The sequence below is a fragment of the Diplotaxodon limnothrissa genome, linkage group LG17 (genome assembly GCF_057381915.1).
Source record: "Diplotaxodon limnothrissa isolate DT_005_m linkage group LG17, D_limnothrissa_male_GT1.1, whole genome shotgun sequence".
In the NCBI taxonomy this organism is placed as follows: domain Eukaryota; kingdom Metazoa; phylum Chordata; class Actinopteri; order Cichliformes; family Cichlidae; genus Diplotaxodon; species Diplotaxodon limnothrissa.
Genome location: NC_140612.1, coordinates 19782400 through 19796413, shown reverse-complemented (window position 1 = coordinate 19796413; position 14014 = coordinate 19782400). Strand labels below are relative to the sequence as shown.

General features: G+C 45.1%; 1 protein-coding gene across 1 annotated transcript in view; it reads left to right on the top strand.

Moving 5' to 3' along the window:
* The window catches only part of LOC146614922 (thyrotropin-releasing hormone-degrading ectoenzyme-like), a 279130-nt gene that overhangs the window by 211381 nt on the left and 53735 nt on the right, over positions 1–14014 (top strand). The window contains exons 7-8 of the mRNA XM_085375895.1: positions 11610–11747; positions 12424–12489. Coding sequence (XP_085232021.1) covers positions 11610–11747; positions 12424–12489 — 204 coding nt within the window. The remainder of the gene's footprint in view (positions 1–11609; positions 11748–12423; positions 12490–14014) is intronic.

Below are 14014 nucleotides of genomic sequence, written 5' to 3'. Positions count from 1 at the left end.
AACCCATTGTGTGGGATTTTTGAAGTTTCTAGTTTGAAGTTACCAAAACACAACACCCATTTCTTCATCTTCTAAACTGTTCTCATTTCCTGTCTGTGCCTCTAGAAAGTGCAACTGCACAGTTGGACACATTTCACAGAATGAGAGATGTGGTTGGATGGTAACAAACTGGAAACTGGAAATTCAATATTTCCACAACCATCAGTGCTTCCCACTGAGCTCCCAGTTTGACTTCAGGAGAATCTTTGAAGCAAATAATTGTATCAGCAGATCAGCTGTTAGCTGTTCTATTTTTAACAGCCTACCTTGTTTCTCTTCTCTCGGTAAAATCTTTACATAACTTGGAATACAATTGGATATACAGCATGGGTATAAGCACAGAGTTAAAAGCGGCTGTTGAGGAGGAGGAAGTCCTGACTGGGAGGTCTTCTCCTGAACTCTTCCACCTCCCTCCACTCACATCAATCGATACGTCCTTCCTTCTTTCTCTAAAACTGTTTCCTTGAAATTTGCCAGATATTCAGCTGTGAGTCTCCTCAGGAGGTAAAATCCTTTTTTCTTTTATTCTGCTCAGGTTCGCAAACAAATTGACTCAGAGGATGATTCAACTCAAAACAATATAAAATTAGAAATGAAACCTTCCTCAAATTTGCTCAAAGCCTCGCAGGGTACCCCTCCTCACCACCACCCCCACCTTCCTCCCCGAAGGACAAACTCAAGAAAGTTCTCCAAGAAGCGTTGAACGCCGCAGAACTTTAAATTACAGCACATGCACGCTTCCTGCTTTGTTTCTGCCCAAGTATGTTGTGATTTTCTTCCAACAGAGAATGTGCTACACTAAAACACCTTATCTTCTGCACGCACACACAGTCTGTTTCTGAGCGACATGGCATTTTTAAATCCCTGTTACTGCCGTTCTGCACGGCTGGACGCTTTAATAGAAACAAAGTGTTTCTCCAATAACAAGCACAACAATGATAAAGTGAACTGGTGCTGATAAAATAATTTATTTCTAATACAGGTTTTTATTTAAAAAAGGCCATTTCCATCAGCTGTGAGTCACAGTGCTGCAGGGCCAGGAGCAAAAACACAGAGAAGGCAAACAAATATAAATATAATGAGGGCAGGAATAGACTGTTTCTGTGTTAGTCAATCAGTCACGTACCCAATCAACTGGCACTATGACCACAATATGAAGGAGAGGTTATATATTCAATCTGGCCTGGGCTTGCATAGGAAAATGAACACTAAGTGGTCAAAAATCGTGACACCTGGGTGTCAAGGATTGGCTGTGTGGCAGCCAGGGAGTGGACCCAAATGAAGAAGTTAGGAGACAGGAAGTGGATTTAAAAACTGCCTTAATACTGATAAGCCGCAAGGATACGACAAAACAGGTAATTAAAATTACAACACAGGAAAACAGAAATATACAGCTACAGTATGAGGGGCAATGTGGCAAAAATCAGATCAGGTTAATAACGATGATAGAAAGACAATAGCACACCCGGCACACTGAACAGTGTTCAGCTGTTTTGTTAAACAAAGCTAGATAGAGCTGACTGTGGTGTCAGTCAGTGGGTGCTTTCATTGTGTAACTCATTTGGAAATAATAAAAAATAAATAATTAAAAGCAGTCCACTCACCTAAACATGGTCAACGAAGCTAAACGGAAACCTTCAAAATGTGGATTTTATGAAACAGTGGGTGACACTGATGGTGACTACAGAGTTTATTATAATAATAATAATAATAAAGTAAACAGGACAAAAAAAATCTCAGATGCAAAATGCCTTAATGGGAAGTTATCCCGCCGGTCCCTGCTCAGATCTCAGAACCGTATCAGTCCAACCGGCAGGAGACAGAGAAATATCTGAATGGCTTATGGTGCGGGAACAACTCGAGGATCCGGGACACATTGGTACGGAGAAATACAATAGGAAGTTGAAATGTTTGAGAAAGACAGAAAAAGTGTTGTAAATGAAGCAAAAAAAGAACCTTTGGCGGAGCTTTGTGTGCCAGCTTGTAACCCTGGTGTGTTTGATTCCAGTCCAGCGTGATCAAAGCTTCTCTCCTAATCACAAGTGCTTAAAAGTTAATGTGCCCTCCCCAGGGATCTGCCAACTAATTATTTTTAAAGCAGAATTAAACTTGGTTTATACAAGTGTAACGATGGCCTGTTTCTGTCAGGAATCGCTGTGCGGCAGGCAGGAGTAGGACCCAAAATGCAGGACTCACAGGCACGAGGGAATGAACTCAAAACTCAGCTTTATTTGCTGGCAGAACAAACATACATACGGAGGCCGGACCAGACGAGGACGAAGACTCGGAGGCCGGACCAGACGAGGTTGCAGAGGCTGAGGCCAGACCAGGCGGAGCTGCACGAGGGCTCATAAATACATAGAGGGCACACAGGGGGAAGAGAGCCATGAAGGGAAAACACTTAGGGAACAACACAACAGGGCAACTCAGAAAACATGGCCTAAGCAAGGAACAAAATACAAACATACAAGGAAACTAAGAACACTGGGCCAACATGGCCCAGGACCATGACAGTACCCCCCCCCCCTCCCCTCAAGGGCTGGCTCCAGACAGCCCAAACACAGAAAAACAAAACCAAACAGAAAACAACCCAGGGCGGGCGGCGGGGGCCCAGGACGGAGGGCTCGGAACAGAAAACAAAAGAAGAGCACAGCAAACACCGGAGCCCAAGAAAACAACCCAAACACAGAGCAGTTCAGGGGCCCGACCATGCGGAAGGCGGCGGCGGCGGCGAAGGAGACGACGGAGCAGTTCAGGGGGCCGACCGCGCGGAAGGCGGCGGCGGCGCCGAAGGAGACGACGGAGCAGTTCAGGGGGCCGACCGCGCGGAAGGCGGCGGCGGCCCTCCAGTCCCAGGCGTGCTGGCCATGGCCTGGTGGGCACAGGACCAGACGAGGCAGGACCAGACGAGGCAGGACCAGACGAGGCAGAAGACTCGGAGGCCGGACCAGACGAGGCAGAAGACTCGGAGGCCGGACCAGACGAGGACGAAGACTCGGAGGCCGGACCAGACGAGGACGCAGAGGCTGAGGCCAGACCAGGCGGAGCTGCAGAGGCTGAGGCCAGACCAGGCGGAGCTGCAGAGGCTGAGGCCAGACCAGGCGGAGCTGCAGAGGCTGAGGCCAGACCAGGCGGAGCTGCAGAGGCTGAGGCCAGACCGGGCGGAGCTGCAGAGGCTGAGGCCGGCCCGGGCGTAGCAGAAGCACAGGCAGAGGCCGGCCCGGGCGTAGCAGAAGCACAGGCAGAGGCTGGCCCGGGCGATGACGAAGACTCGGATGCAGCTGGACCAGGCGACGACGAGGCGGTCGCAGATGGCGGCTGGACAGGCTCCTCGGGCCCTCCAGCTGATGCGGCGTGAGGCTGAACGGGCCCCTCGGACCCTCCAGCGGAGACAGGAGGCTGAACGGGCCCCTCGGACCCTCCAGCGGAGACAGGAGGCTGAACGGGCCCCTCGGACCCTCCAGCGGAGACAGGAGGCTGAACGGGCCCCTCGGACCCTCCAGCGGAGACAGGAGGCTGAACGGGCCCCTCGGACCCTCCAGCGGAGACAGGAGGCTGAACGGGCCCCTCGGACCCTCCAGCGGAGACAGGGAGGTGCTGGCCGGGCTCACTGGAACCCCCAGCGGACGAGGTAGATGGCGGCGTGGGAGCCGCGGAGTCCTGGATGAGCTCATCCGAGCTTCCAGCAGGAGCTGATGTTGAGCCAGAGAGGTTTGGGACCCCTGGCTGAATGTTAAGCCGAACAGAAGACCGTATTGCTATCGGGGACTGGGCCAATGGTTCAGGTGCGAGCTGAGCTACTGGAGATGCGGATGAGAGTGGGAGCTGAGCTACTGATGGTGGTGAAGTAGATAACTGCACGGGAGACTGAACTGAGGGCGTCTGCACTAGCACAGGGGACTGAACTGATGTCTGTCGTAACGGAGGTGGTGAGAGTGGAGTAGGCAGTGGAGTTGATGACTTCACAGGAGAATGAACCAGAGGTGAGTGCACAGGAGACTGAGCTAGAGGTGGTAGTGATAGTTGAGGGGAAAGTGGAGCTGGTGATTGAGTGGATGACTGTGCTAAGGGATGCTGCACTGGGGACACTGGAGACTGCACTGGGGACACTGGAGACTGCACTGGGGACACTGGAGACTGCACTGGGGACACTGGAGACTGCACTGGGGAAAGCAGAGCTGCAGGAGACTGCGCTAGAGACTGCAGTGATGGTTGTAGTGGAGGTGTAACGGGTGGAGGAGTGGCTGAAGTGGCTGTGGGTCGGGCGGCTAGTGGCTCAGCTACAGAGTATAGTAACGGCAGGGCTATGGGTTGAATGTCTGACTGAGTAGCAGCCTGAATGGCTGGGTGTAGTGATGGTTGGGGTGGAAGGGAAACAGGTGGTAGTGTGGATGACGGAACTAAGGGCGACTGAGTGGCAGACCGAACTGATGACTGAAGCGATGGTAGAGGTGAAAATGGAGCGTGTGGTGGAGTTAATGGCTGAGCTAGCGGGGACACAGGAGACTGAACTGAGGGTGGCTGCGAGGGAGCTAACTGAGCTGTGAAGGGCTGCGAGGGAGCTAACTGAGCTGTGAAGGGCTGCGAGGGAGCTGACCGAGCTGGGAAGGGCTGCGAGGGAGCTGACCGAGCTGGGAAGGGCTGCGAGGGAGCTGACCGAGCTGGAAGTAGCTGCGAGGGAGCCGACTGAGCTTCTGGTAGCTGCACAGGCGATAAGCAGCTCGCATTGACATCCGCCACACAAAACACAGCCCCTGAATGAACAGTCATAATGTCTGGAAAAGACACAGAGTCCTCACTCACCACAGCAGGTGAATTAGAAGGCCGAATGTCCGGCTGTGGGGTGGCGCATCGGCGGCGTGAATGCAGTTTTCTTCGGGAAGCCGGAGGTGCGGTGATGGAGGAAACCGGCAACGACGGAGAGATCACGGCCGGCTCCTCATCCTCCGACCACATTGCTGCGAGAAAAGCAGCGGGTGAGTGACAGTCAGAGTGGAGGGTGGATGGAGAGGAGTCCAGTGGCAGCAGCGTGGAAACGTTTCCCGATTGTGGCGGTCGCTGTTGCGGTATGACGAGCTCGTGAACTTGTACTGTCTCCTTGGCTTTCTGCAGATTGGACAGTAGGCCCGAAAATCCTGAGAGCTCGTGAAGATGGGGATTCCCCTTGAGAATTGCCTCGATGGCGTTTATCCCAATGGACATCGCTTTAATGTCCGAGGCGTGGGAAACTCGCTCCCACAGGCTGAAGATGCGGGCCAAATCGCTTTCCCGGGAGGAGCCTGCTGGGTCCATGTCTGGTGACGTCGTACTGTCAGGAATCGCTGTGCGGCAGGCAGGAGTAGGACCCAAAATGCAGGACTCACAGGCACGAGGGAATGAACTCAAAACTCAGCTTTATTTGCTGGCAGAACAAACATACAAACTAAACTAAACTGGGAAACCATAAACTAAGAACTTACAGCGAGACACAGGGAGATCCACACACAGCATGAGGGACGACGTCACGCTGAACAGAGGGAGACGCAGATAGAAATACACAGAGGGTTAACGAGGAAAGTGGGAACACACGGGGAACACAGGTGACACTGATAATCATAACGAGACAGGGCGGGGTGAACTGAACATGACATGTACGGGCGTGAGAGTCACAAAGTAAACAGGAAGTGCACAGAGGTTCAGACAGGAGGAGAGAGAGCACGGGGAAAACACAGACATAACGGGCTGGGGAAACATGAAACAACCACAAAGGGAGACGAGGGCTCATAAATACATAGAGGGCACACAGGGGGAAGAGAGCCATGAAGGGAAAACACTTAGGGAACAACACAACAGGGCAACTCAGAAAACATGGCCTAAGCAAGGAACAAAATACAAACATACAAGGAAACTAAGAACACTGGGCCAACATGGCCCAGGACCATGACAGTTTCTCCAGTACTTTAATGAAAAGCCAAATGAACGAAATCAGACATTTTCTAATAACTCTGGCGCCAAAATACCAATACAGCCCGTTAATCTCAGCTAAACACAGCAGTAATGAAGGCACAGCAGGAAAAATTAATCATAATTTTATCCCAGCGTGAACTAGAACAGTTCTTATCTGAAAAATGTAATGGCGCTTTCTAAATATTTTACTTGTTCTACTTTTTTAATGAAAAGTCCTAATTTGCTGATAAACATAAGACATTGTCTTCTCCTCAAGTCAAGACATTTGAGAGAACTCAAATGAAATGTGCCTTTTTCAACTCTATTAAACAAAAAGGGAAAGCTGCTTTGAAAAAAATAATAATGTTCATTTCTAACTTCTACACAAAGTCCATTCTCCTTTATGGGTAGGGATGGGTATCATTTAGGTTTTATCCGATACTGGTGCCGAACCGGTACTTTTGAAACGGTGCCGGTGCTTAAACGGTGCTTAAACCGGTGCTTAAACCGGTGCTTAAAGAATGGAGAACACAAAATTGGTCCAAAAACCTCTCATGTTCAGCTGTTTCTTTGTAAAAAGATAACAATGTTAGCTTTTCCGCAGCTATAGGGGATTTATCGTATCACTCTTGGCTGGAAGCAGTGCTTAAACAATGGAAAAAACACAAACTTTGTCCAAAAACCTCTCATGTTTAGCTGTTTCCCACTTTTTCTTTGGTCATTTTAGCCTTTTTGGCCTGGGTGAAGGGAGTATCTGCCATCAAACAAGAAGACAGCCGCATGTAGCTATGATGATGTTTGCTAGTTCACCTTACATGCATTAATGTAATAACGTGGTTAGCCTACTCAACGTAAATTACACACGAACAACATTAAGCTACTCACGCAGAGAAGAACGGCTGCTGCTGCCATCATCATCCGTCATCATTTCTGCTACACTGGCAGGGCTAGGGGCCAGGACTCTCGTCTTCGGGTTTTTGGGGGATGTTGCTAACTCCGGGTCCGATAACAGGCACCACACCCGCAGTAGATGTGCTCGGTGTGAGCTCTTGCAGCAAGCTATCAAATACGGTGCATTTCTCGGCTTTTAAAAAAAACGCTATGCATCGCCAGGTGTTTCATCGGATTTGAGGTGTTACCTCCTTTGACAGTATCAGCTTAAAGCACTTGTTGCAGGCTGCTGAGTTTGCATATTTTGCTGTGAAGTACAGCCAGACTTTTGACCGCTTCGCCTTGGGCATTTTTAATCTGTAGCTCTGCTCTAAAAGAACGTACGTACCTGGACCCGCCTACTATCCTCGGAAACGTAAAATGATTGGCTAGAATCTAAAGTGTATTACATCTCAGGGAAAAAAAGCACCGAAATGTGTAACACCCAGGAAAAGATTTTATGTGATCCTTCTGAGACTTTGTCTTTACAAGGGGACACTACATTTAGGCTTTTCTGCACTTTAGACGGGAGGTAAACAATAGTCACTTTATTGTGTCGTATGATGACATATGTTTTTATACTTTCTGTTTTTATGTGATATTTATTTTTATCCCAAATATCTGCATGAGGTTGGGCCTCAGGAGATTAAAAACAGGTGATGGGTCACTGGTGACATGGTAGATGATGAGAGGTTAAGCAGTTAAAATGATCTCTTACAGCACTGGTACTCATAGCATAAACACATTTCTTTGCCTTTTTTTATCGCTGACAGCAGAACATCTGTTTATCTGCTCTGCATACAGAGAGCAGGTCAGAGGTGAACGTTGACTTCATGTTGAAGAGAACAGAGAAATATCAATATTCAGCCTCTTCGCTCATCTTTCATGGACATATTTAAAGGAGGAGAAAAGACTGTGTTTGCATTCACTTTAATAGCACATGTTTGCTTACAGCACTGAACCAGCTGGGAAATCAACAAGGTACTAAATGATTAAAGCTCGGGGCAGGTTGTTTGCCACATTAAGCATATTTGTAGTTATTTCTCAATATGATGTTTATGAGGATGTCCAAAGACATGCAGATAGTAGAGTTGGGTTAACCAGTGATTCTAAATTGACTGTAGGTGTGAATGTTAGTGTGAATAGTGGTTTGTCTCTCTGTGTTAGACCTGCAACAGACCGGTGCCCAGGTTGTACCCTACCTCTCGCGCTATGGTAACTGGGATATGCTCCAGCACCACCACGATTTGAATTGAATTATCTGGATGGATGGAGTTTAGGACTCTACTGACTTGCACACATCTCTTGCATAACATCTCACCAAAGTAATACACAAAGCTTCAGCACTCTATGCTCGAGGCAGGATGGACAGATGAGCAGTCTTATAACTGAAGCAGTGCTGGTTCTCAGCCATGAATGAATCTGATGTGAGACAGCATTAGACTTTCTGAAAAGGGAAACTTCGAACTGAATAATTGTTTGTTTAAATTCCACCTTCCGCCTACACAGTCCCCAGAAGAAAAAGTCACTATGATCTCAATATCTCTCACTCCAAACATGTTTAATATCTCAGTTCTGCTTTTGTTGTCACTGTTTTGATGGAAATGAATGTGGTTGGCAGCTTCTTGGCACAAATCTTGTGTGACTGAATTATCATGTTGGCTGACATTTTTCTCATGTATGTGCTTCTTTATGTCCTGTGGCCATAATTAGATTGGATGTGACATTCAGAGAATTTTCCTTTGGGCTATTTTACTGAATATGAGAAACATGAAATATTCCAAACAACATCCAGCATGTTTCTAGTGAAATGGTACTCAGACGAGGTAAATTATTGTTTTGAATGTTATCAAGCACAGTTTATAAGTTCATGACATCTGCATGATATGTACATTAATTGTCCATTAACCGCTGGAAGCCCTCAGGGACGTGTCTTCTGTAGCCTCACTCCCCTAATGATTTTTTCCACTGTGTGTTGTTTGATGTCTGTCTTTGATTGAGGGAACCTGTCGGCAGATGGTGGAATTGTACACACACTCTCTCACACATCCATGTCATTAGTAATCATTTTCTCATCCTCATCTTTTTAACTGCCAGATGAAGGTGTGTTGAAGAGGGGTCCTATTTCACTGCAGGGCAACCTGCACATGGCAAATAAAGCCTTGATTGATTGATTGATTGATTGATTGATTGATTGATTGATTGATTGATTGGCTTCATTGGTTACCACATGAGGCAGATGTACCAGGCTTTGTTTGAAGCACATGACATATAAACATATTGTATTAAAACCAAAGAATATACTTGAACATAGATGGCCGATCTTGTGTGCATCATCAGTATCAGTAAAAAACTAACATCCAAGGTTCTTCATTATAATGTTTTTTGAGCAGACCTCACAGTCAATCAAAACCAAAATGGTTTTGTGGCCTTGGGGTGATGAAATCAGAATGAAAGTGCCACACAGAGTGCTGTCTACTACCCAAACGTGACATGCTAAAATGACACCAAAATGAAGAGGAGGCTAGAGCGAGGAGGGAGGAAGAAAAACAGGTGGTGAGGAGGAGTGACAGCCTGGAAGTGAAGGAAGACGGAGTGATGAGACGAGCAGACGTTTCAAAAGTTCAGCAGCTGCTCCTGAATGCCGTCCTATCCCTCCGTCTGTGCGTGCATGTTTGTGTTTACCCTGACTGTTGGCCTATTAGCCGTCCCTCCACATGTGGGTCCATCTGGTTCATAATGAACATATGGACCAGATGGACCCCCTATTTCACTCTCTCCAGGTGATTTAAAGTGTCTGTTAATTAGAGCTGATGTCTCATTTAGTCTTATTTTCCCCCTTTCTCAGAGCCACAGTTAGTTTCATCTAAATGTGCCATTTAACTAATTGACTAATTGTATAATTCATGGTGGAGTCCCTGAACTGTCTGTTTACCTCTGTGTGTGCCTTTTTGCTGACTCTTAGATGAGAGCAATAGTCTGTCTTTTACCAGGAGTTTGCTAAATACTTCGAGGAGGAATCCTGTTTTAAACAAAGCAGGAAAAAAATTAAAATTAGTCAGATCTGCAACTCTTCTGGCTACCCATCAACAATCATTAAAAAAAAAAAAAAACAGCTGTTTGTCTGAAGGCACTCATACCCACTGAGATTCAAACTGCCATCACTTTTTCTCGCCAGATATCAGACAGTTCATTGCTGCAGATGAAAAACAAATTTATAAAATTAATCTGGATCCCGAAGTTAGACTCCCCTGACTGTTCAGTTTCTGTGTCGAGATATTGAAACTTAAGACTGCTTAACAAGATGAAAATGTGACAAATCAACATCAACGGTCACTCACCGAGAAATAGTCTGATCCCAGTAGATGCTGCAAAATCCACGTATATGTTGATTCTTTTGTTCATTAAAACTTTTGTTTAACAAGATGCAGGATCATTAAAACTACATCTACTTAATGCCCACTGCTTTAATCCGTGAATTACACCTAACCTCATGGACCAAGAATTAGCCAGATCCCTCCAGATACTGTTAATTTAAAAGGGAAAAAAGTTACGTTTAGTCTATTCATTAACATCTGAAACTTAATAAGCCAACAATTCTATTGCTTAACAAGGAAGAGGTTCATTAAAACCAAATCTCCATAGTAAACACTGTAATCCATGAATTAGACAGTGCCACACTTCTCTGGATTTAGCCAGATCCCATGGGTAATTTAGACAGAGCTCATTAAATCTCCACATGCTTGCAGATGTCTATTAAAACCTCGAAACCAGAAAAGCCAATGAGGAGAGGAAACAAGAAGAGGAGTAATGGGAGGGAATGAAGACAGCAAAGAAAGGAGAGAAGATGAGACATGGGATTGAGGAGAGATCAAAAGAGAGAACAGAAAACATCGAAAGATACACAGTGGACACAATTAGAAAATAATCACGAGGACGTAAGCAGAGAAGATGGGCGAGAAACTGCAAAAGCTGGATATGGTGAAGGTCCTGAGGAAAGAAGCAGAGAAACAAGATCAGGAAAGGAACAACAAAGATTCCAGAAAGCACCGTCTAACTACAGCTGAACATTTGTTCTACATATAAATGTTTAACTAGAATCTGTCAAAAGCTGAGCTGGAACGACACCATAAAAGTCGAAAAAGACAAAGAGACTCCCATACTGTGCGAGGGCAAAGCATCCAGTCCTTTTACTAGGAAACATGTTTTAGTGAGATTCACTGGATTTCTGGATCTTGGTTCAGCTTTGAAATAAAACGAATAACAGCCAAGTCAATTTTCTAGTTATCATAGCCGCTTTTTCTTTTCTTTGACCTTTTGCGTGTATTTTTATGACATAAGGCTTAATATGCACACAACACTGTGCTACATTAATAATACATTAAAGTGTTCTATGTGCATGCAGTCCTATTATATCGTGTTGGCTGGTGAAGGCTGGAATATGGTTGCTCAAGGCTAGTTAAGATGTTTTGATCATTTTCAATGAGAGGATCCTGCAGTTTGATTTGGGTCTTTGTTGACTATCAGACCACTAATATAGTCCTCTACTAGTAATATCATTTCTTCGTTTTCTGTCACTCTGCTGTCAAAGTTTAAGAGGTTTTTCAGTGGTGCCATCCACTGAATCAGCCTTAAATACTGCATTATCACAATCATCATTCTCATGATCAAAGTGAAATATAATACCTGAAAAAGTCCAATTTTTGTGTTTTCAGGAGAAGCAGCGCTTCTTGACTGATGTCCTTCATGAGGTGATGCTGCTGGATGGCCTGAGTTCCTCCCATCCAATCTCCCAGGAAGTGGAACAAGCGACAGACATTGACCGCGTCTTTGACTGGATTGCCTACAAAAAAGTAAGAAACCACTTTCAACAGAAGTAAGACTGTTGCACTATAAATGTACCTGTGTGATCATGATCGCCAGTGAATGTTTGAATACCTCTTCAATGTGTTCTTTTTTATTATTATTATTATTATTAATGATGATGATGATGATGATGATGATGATGATAATAATAATAATTATTATTATTAGTATTAGTATTATTAATATAAATAATAATATTTTAACAATGAAACTTCAATATGTTCTTGTTTTCCAAGCAGACTTGGATTAACTTATAAAGGGAGATCTTCAGCTGCCGTTGGTTTAGTTTTGTCTTTTAAACATGATCAATAAAGTTGGCTTTTTTCAAACCATACATTTGCTTCTAGACAACCACAAACACTAAACTGAAAATTCAAAACTGCTATTCACACATTGTCTACATACTTTGACAAATTGGGGTTATATACTTTAGAACAGAAGAGAGCGGCTGGTAGGGCAGCTTTCCACCCCTATTCCTTTGAAGATCAGCGCTGTCTGAACAGTTTAACATGTGGATCTGAGCCAGTCTCTAATTTCAAAGTTCACCAAAGGTGACTCTTATCTACTTTTCCTCCAGTGATCACAGCAACTTCAATGATGATGATGGATGATGATGATGTTTTTAACCGTGTCTGAAAGTGTGTTTTTCTTTGCTCTCCGTAGGGGGCGGCACTGATCCGGATGCTTGCTAACGTGATGGGGCAGCCGCTGTTCCAGAAAGGACTCAATGTAAGTTCCCTTTGCTTTGCAAGTCCAGCTGTGTATACAGAGGTTTTTAAATCAGAGGGAACAGCTGGGTTACTGGGCTTTGAATTGATTTATCACCAACACAACATGGAAGGATTCATAGAAACAGTGTGTGTGTGTGTGTGTGTGTGTGTGTGTGTGTGTGTGTGTGTGTGTGTGTGTGTGTGTGTGTGTGTGTTCAGCCATAGTTTAGCTAAATCCTAACTGTCATGCTGTGCATATAGATGAACAGGGAATAAGTACCTTTGGCTTGCGGGGCATTCTGAGAAGAAGATTTGCCACGTTTCCCTGTCGATATTGCGATCAGTTTTAAGTGACCTGAATTTAAGCTAGATGCAATCAGAGCAACAAAATGCAGATATTTAATACACGTTTAAAAGGCGCTGAAATTGTAATACTCAAAGCATAGATTTACTGATAGTGCAGAACAGGAAGTAGGACTTTAGAAATACTTATTATGCATTCCTACTGTTATGGTCTATCATGGTATACCTTGGATAAGTCATCAGTCTGTCACGTGGTTGCAATCAGATGCAGGCAATAATGAGTAAATCCTTATTATAAAAAGTACCCTGCATTCCCTGGATTGTTTTTATTTCTCTCAAAGTTAATTTGGGGACAGGTTTAAAAAACTGTCTAGAACACTGGGGAGGAAGAAGTTATTTGGGGACATAGGAGTTATTTTTTGTAGAACTCACAATTTTAATAGACTTTTACACTGTAGTTGTCACACACAGTCATGAAGCAATAGCTATGTTAACTAACTCTATGTGTTGCATTGTTTGTTGTTCAGCTAAATGTAGCTGCTGTGTGTCTCTTTGAGGGTTCAAACTGTGATGGTGTCACAGAAACACGAGAGCAGCTAAAGCTCCAATCGCACCAACAGGGTCAGGTAGTTTATTGCACAGGGAAACGCTTTGTATCCTCCAAATTGGAAGGAGACTGTTTGCAGTTACAGTAAAAATGACAACGTCTGATGTAACATGGATGGAGGTTAAATATAATTTTTACTTGGAATGGAGTTGCAGAAATATGTACGAATCCTTGCGCACGCACGCACGCACGCACGCACGCACGCACGCACGCACGCACGCACGCACACACACACACACACACACACACACACACACACACACACACAGTCCTGGTTTTCCTACAGAAACTGTCAGTGACCTGGAACATACTGAGAGCCAGAGTCTATATAAAATACTGCTGATCCAGCAGCACAGCAGGGCAAATACATTGTGTGTGTGTGTGTATGTATGTGTGTTATGGAGGTCTTCACACATGCATTGTGCTGAGCATAACAACATACTATATAATAAGAGCATTCGTTTCAGTCGCCAGCAGAGTAAAAAAGTTTCGGGAGAATGTTTGCTTCAGTAGTTTGGTTCATATTAATGACAACAACAAAGACTTTCTCGATCGTAACCTCTTTGTCAGAGCGTTTCAACACCTAATCAGGTGTTTAGTGAAAAATACAGCGTATAACAAACCATGCCAAACA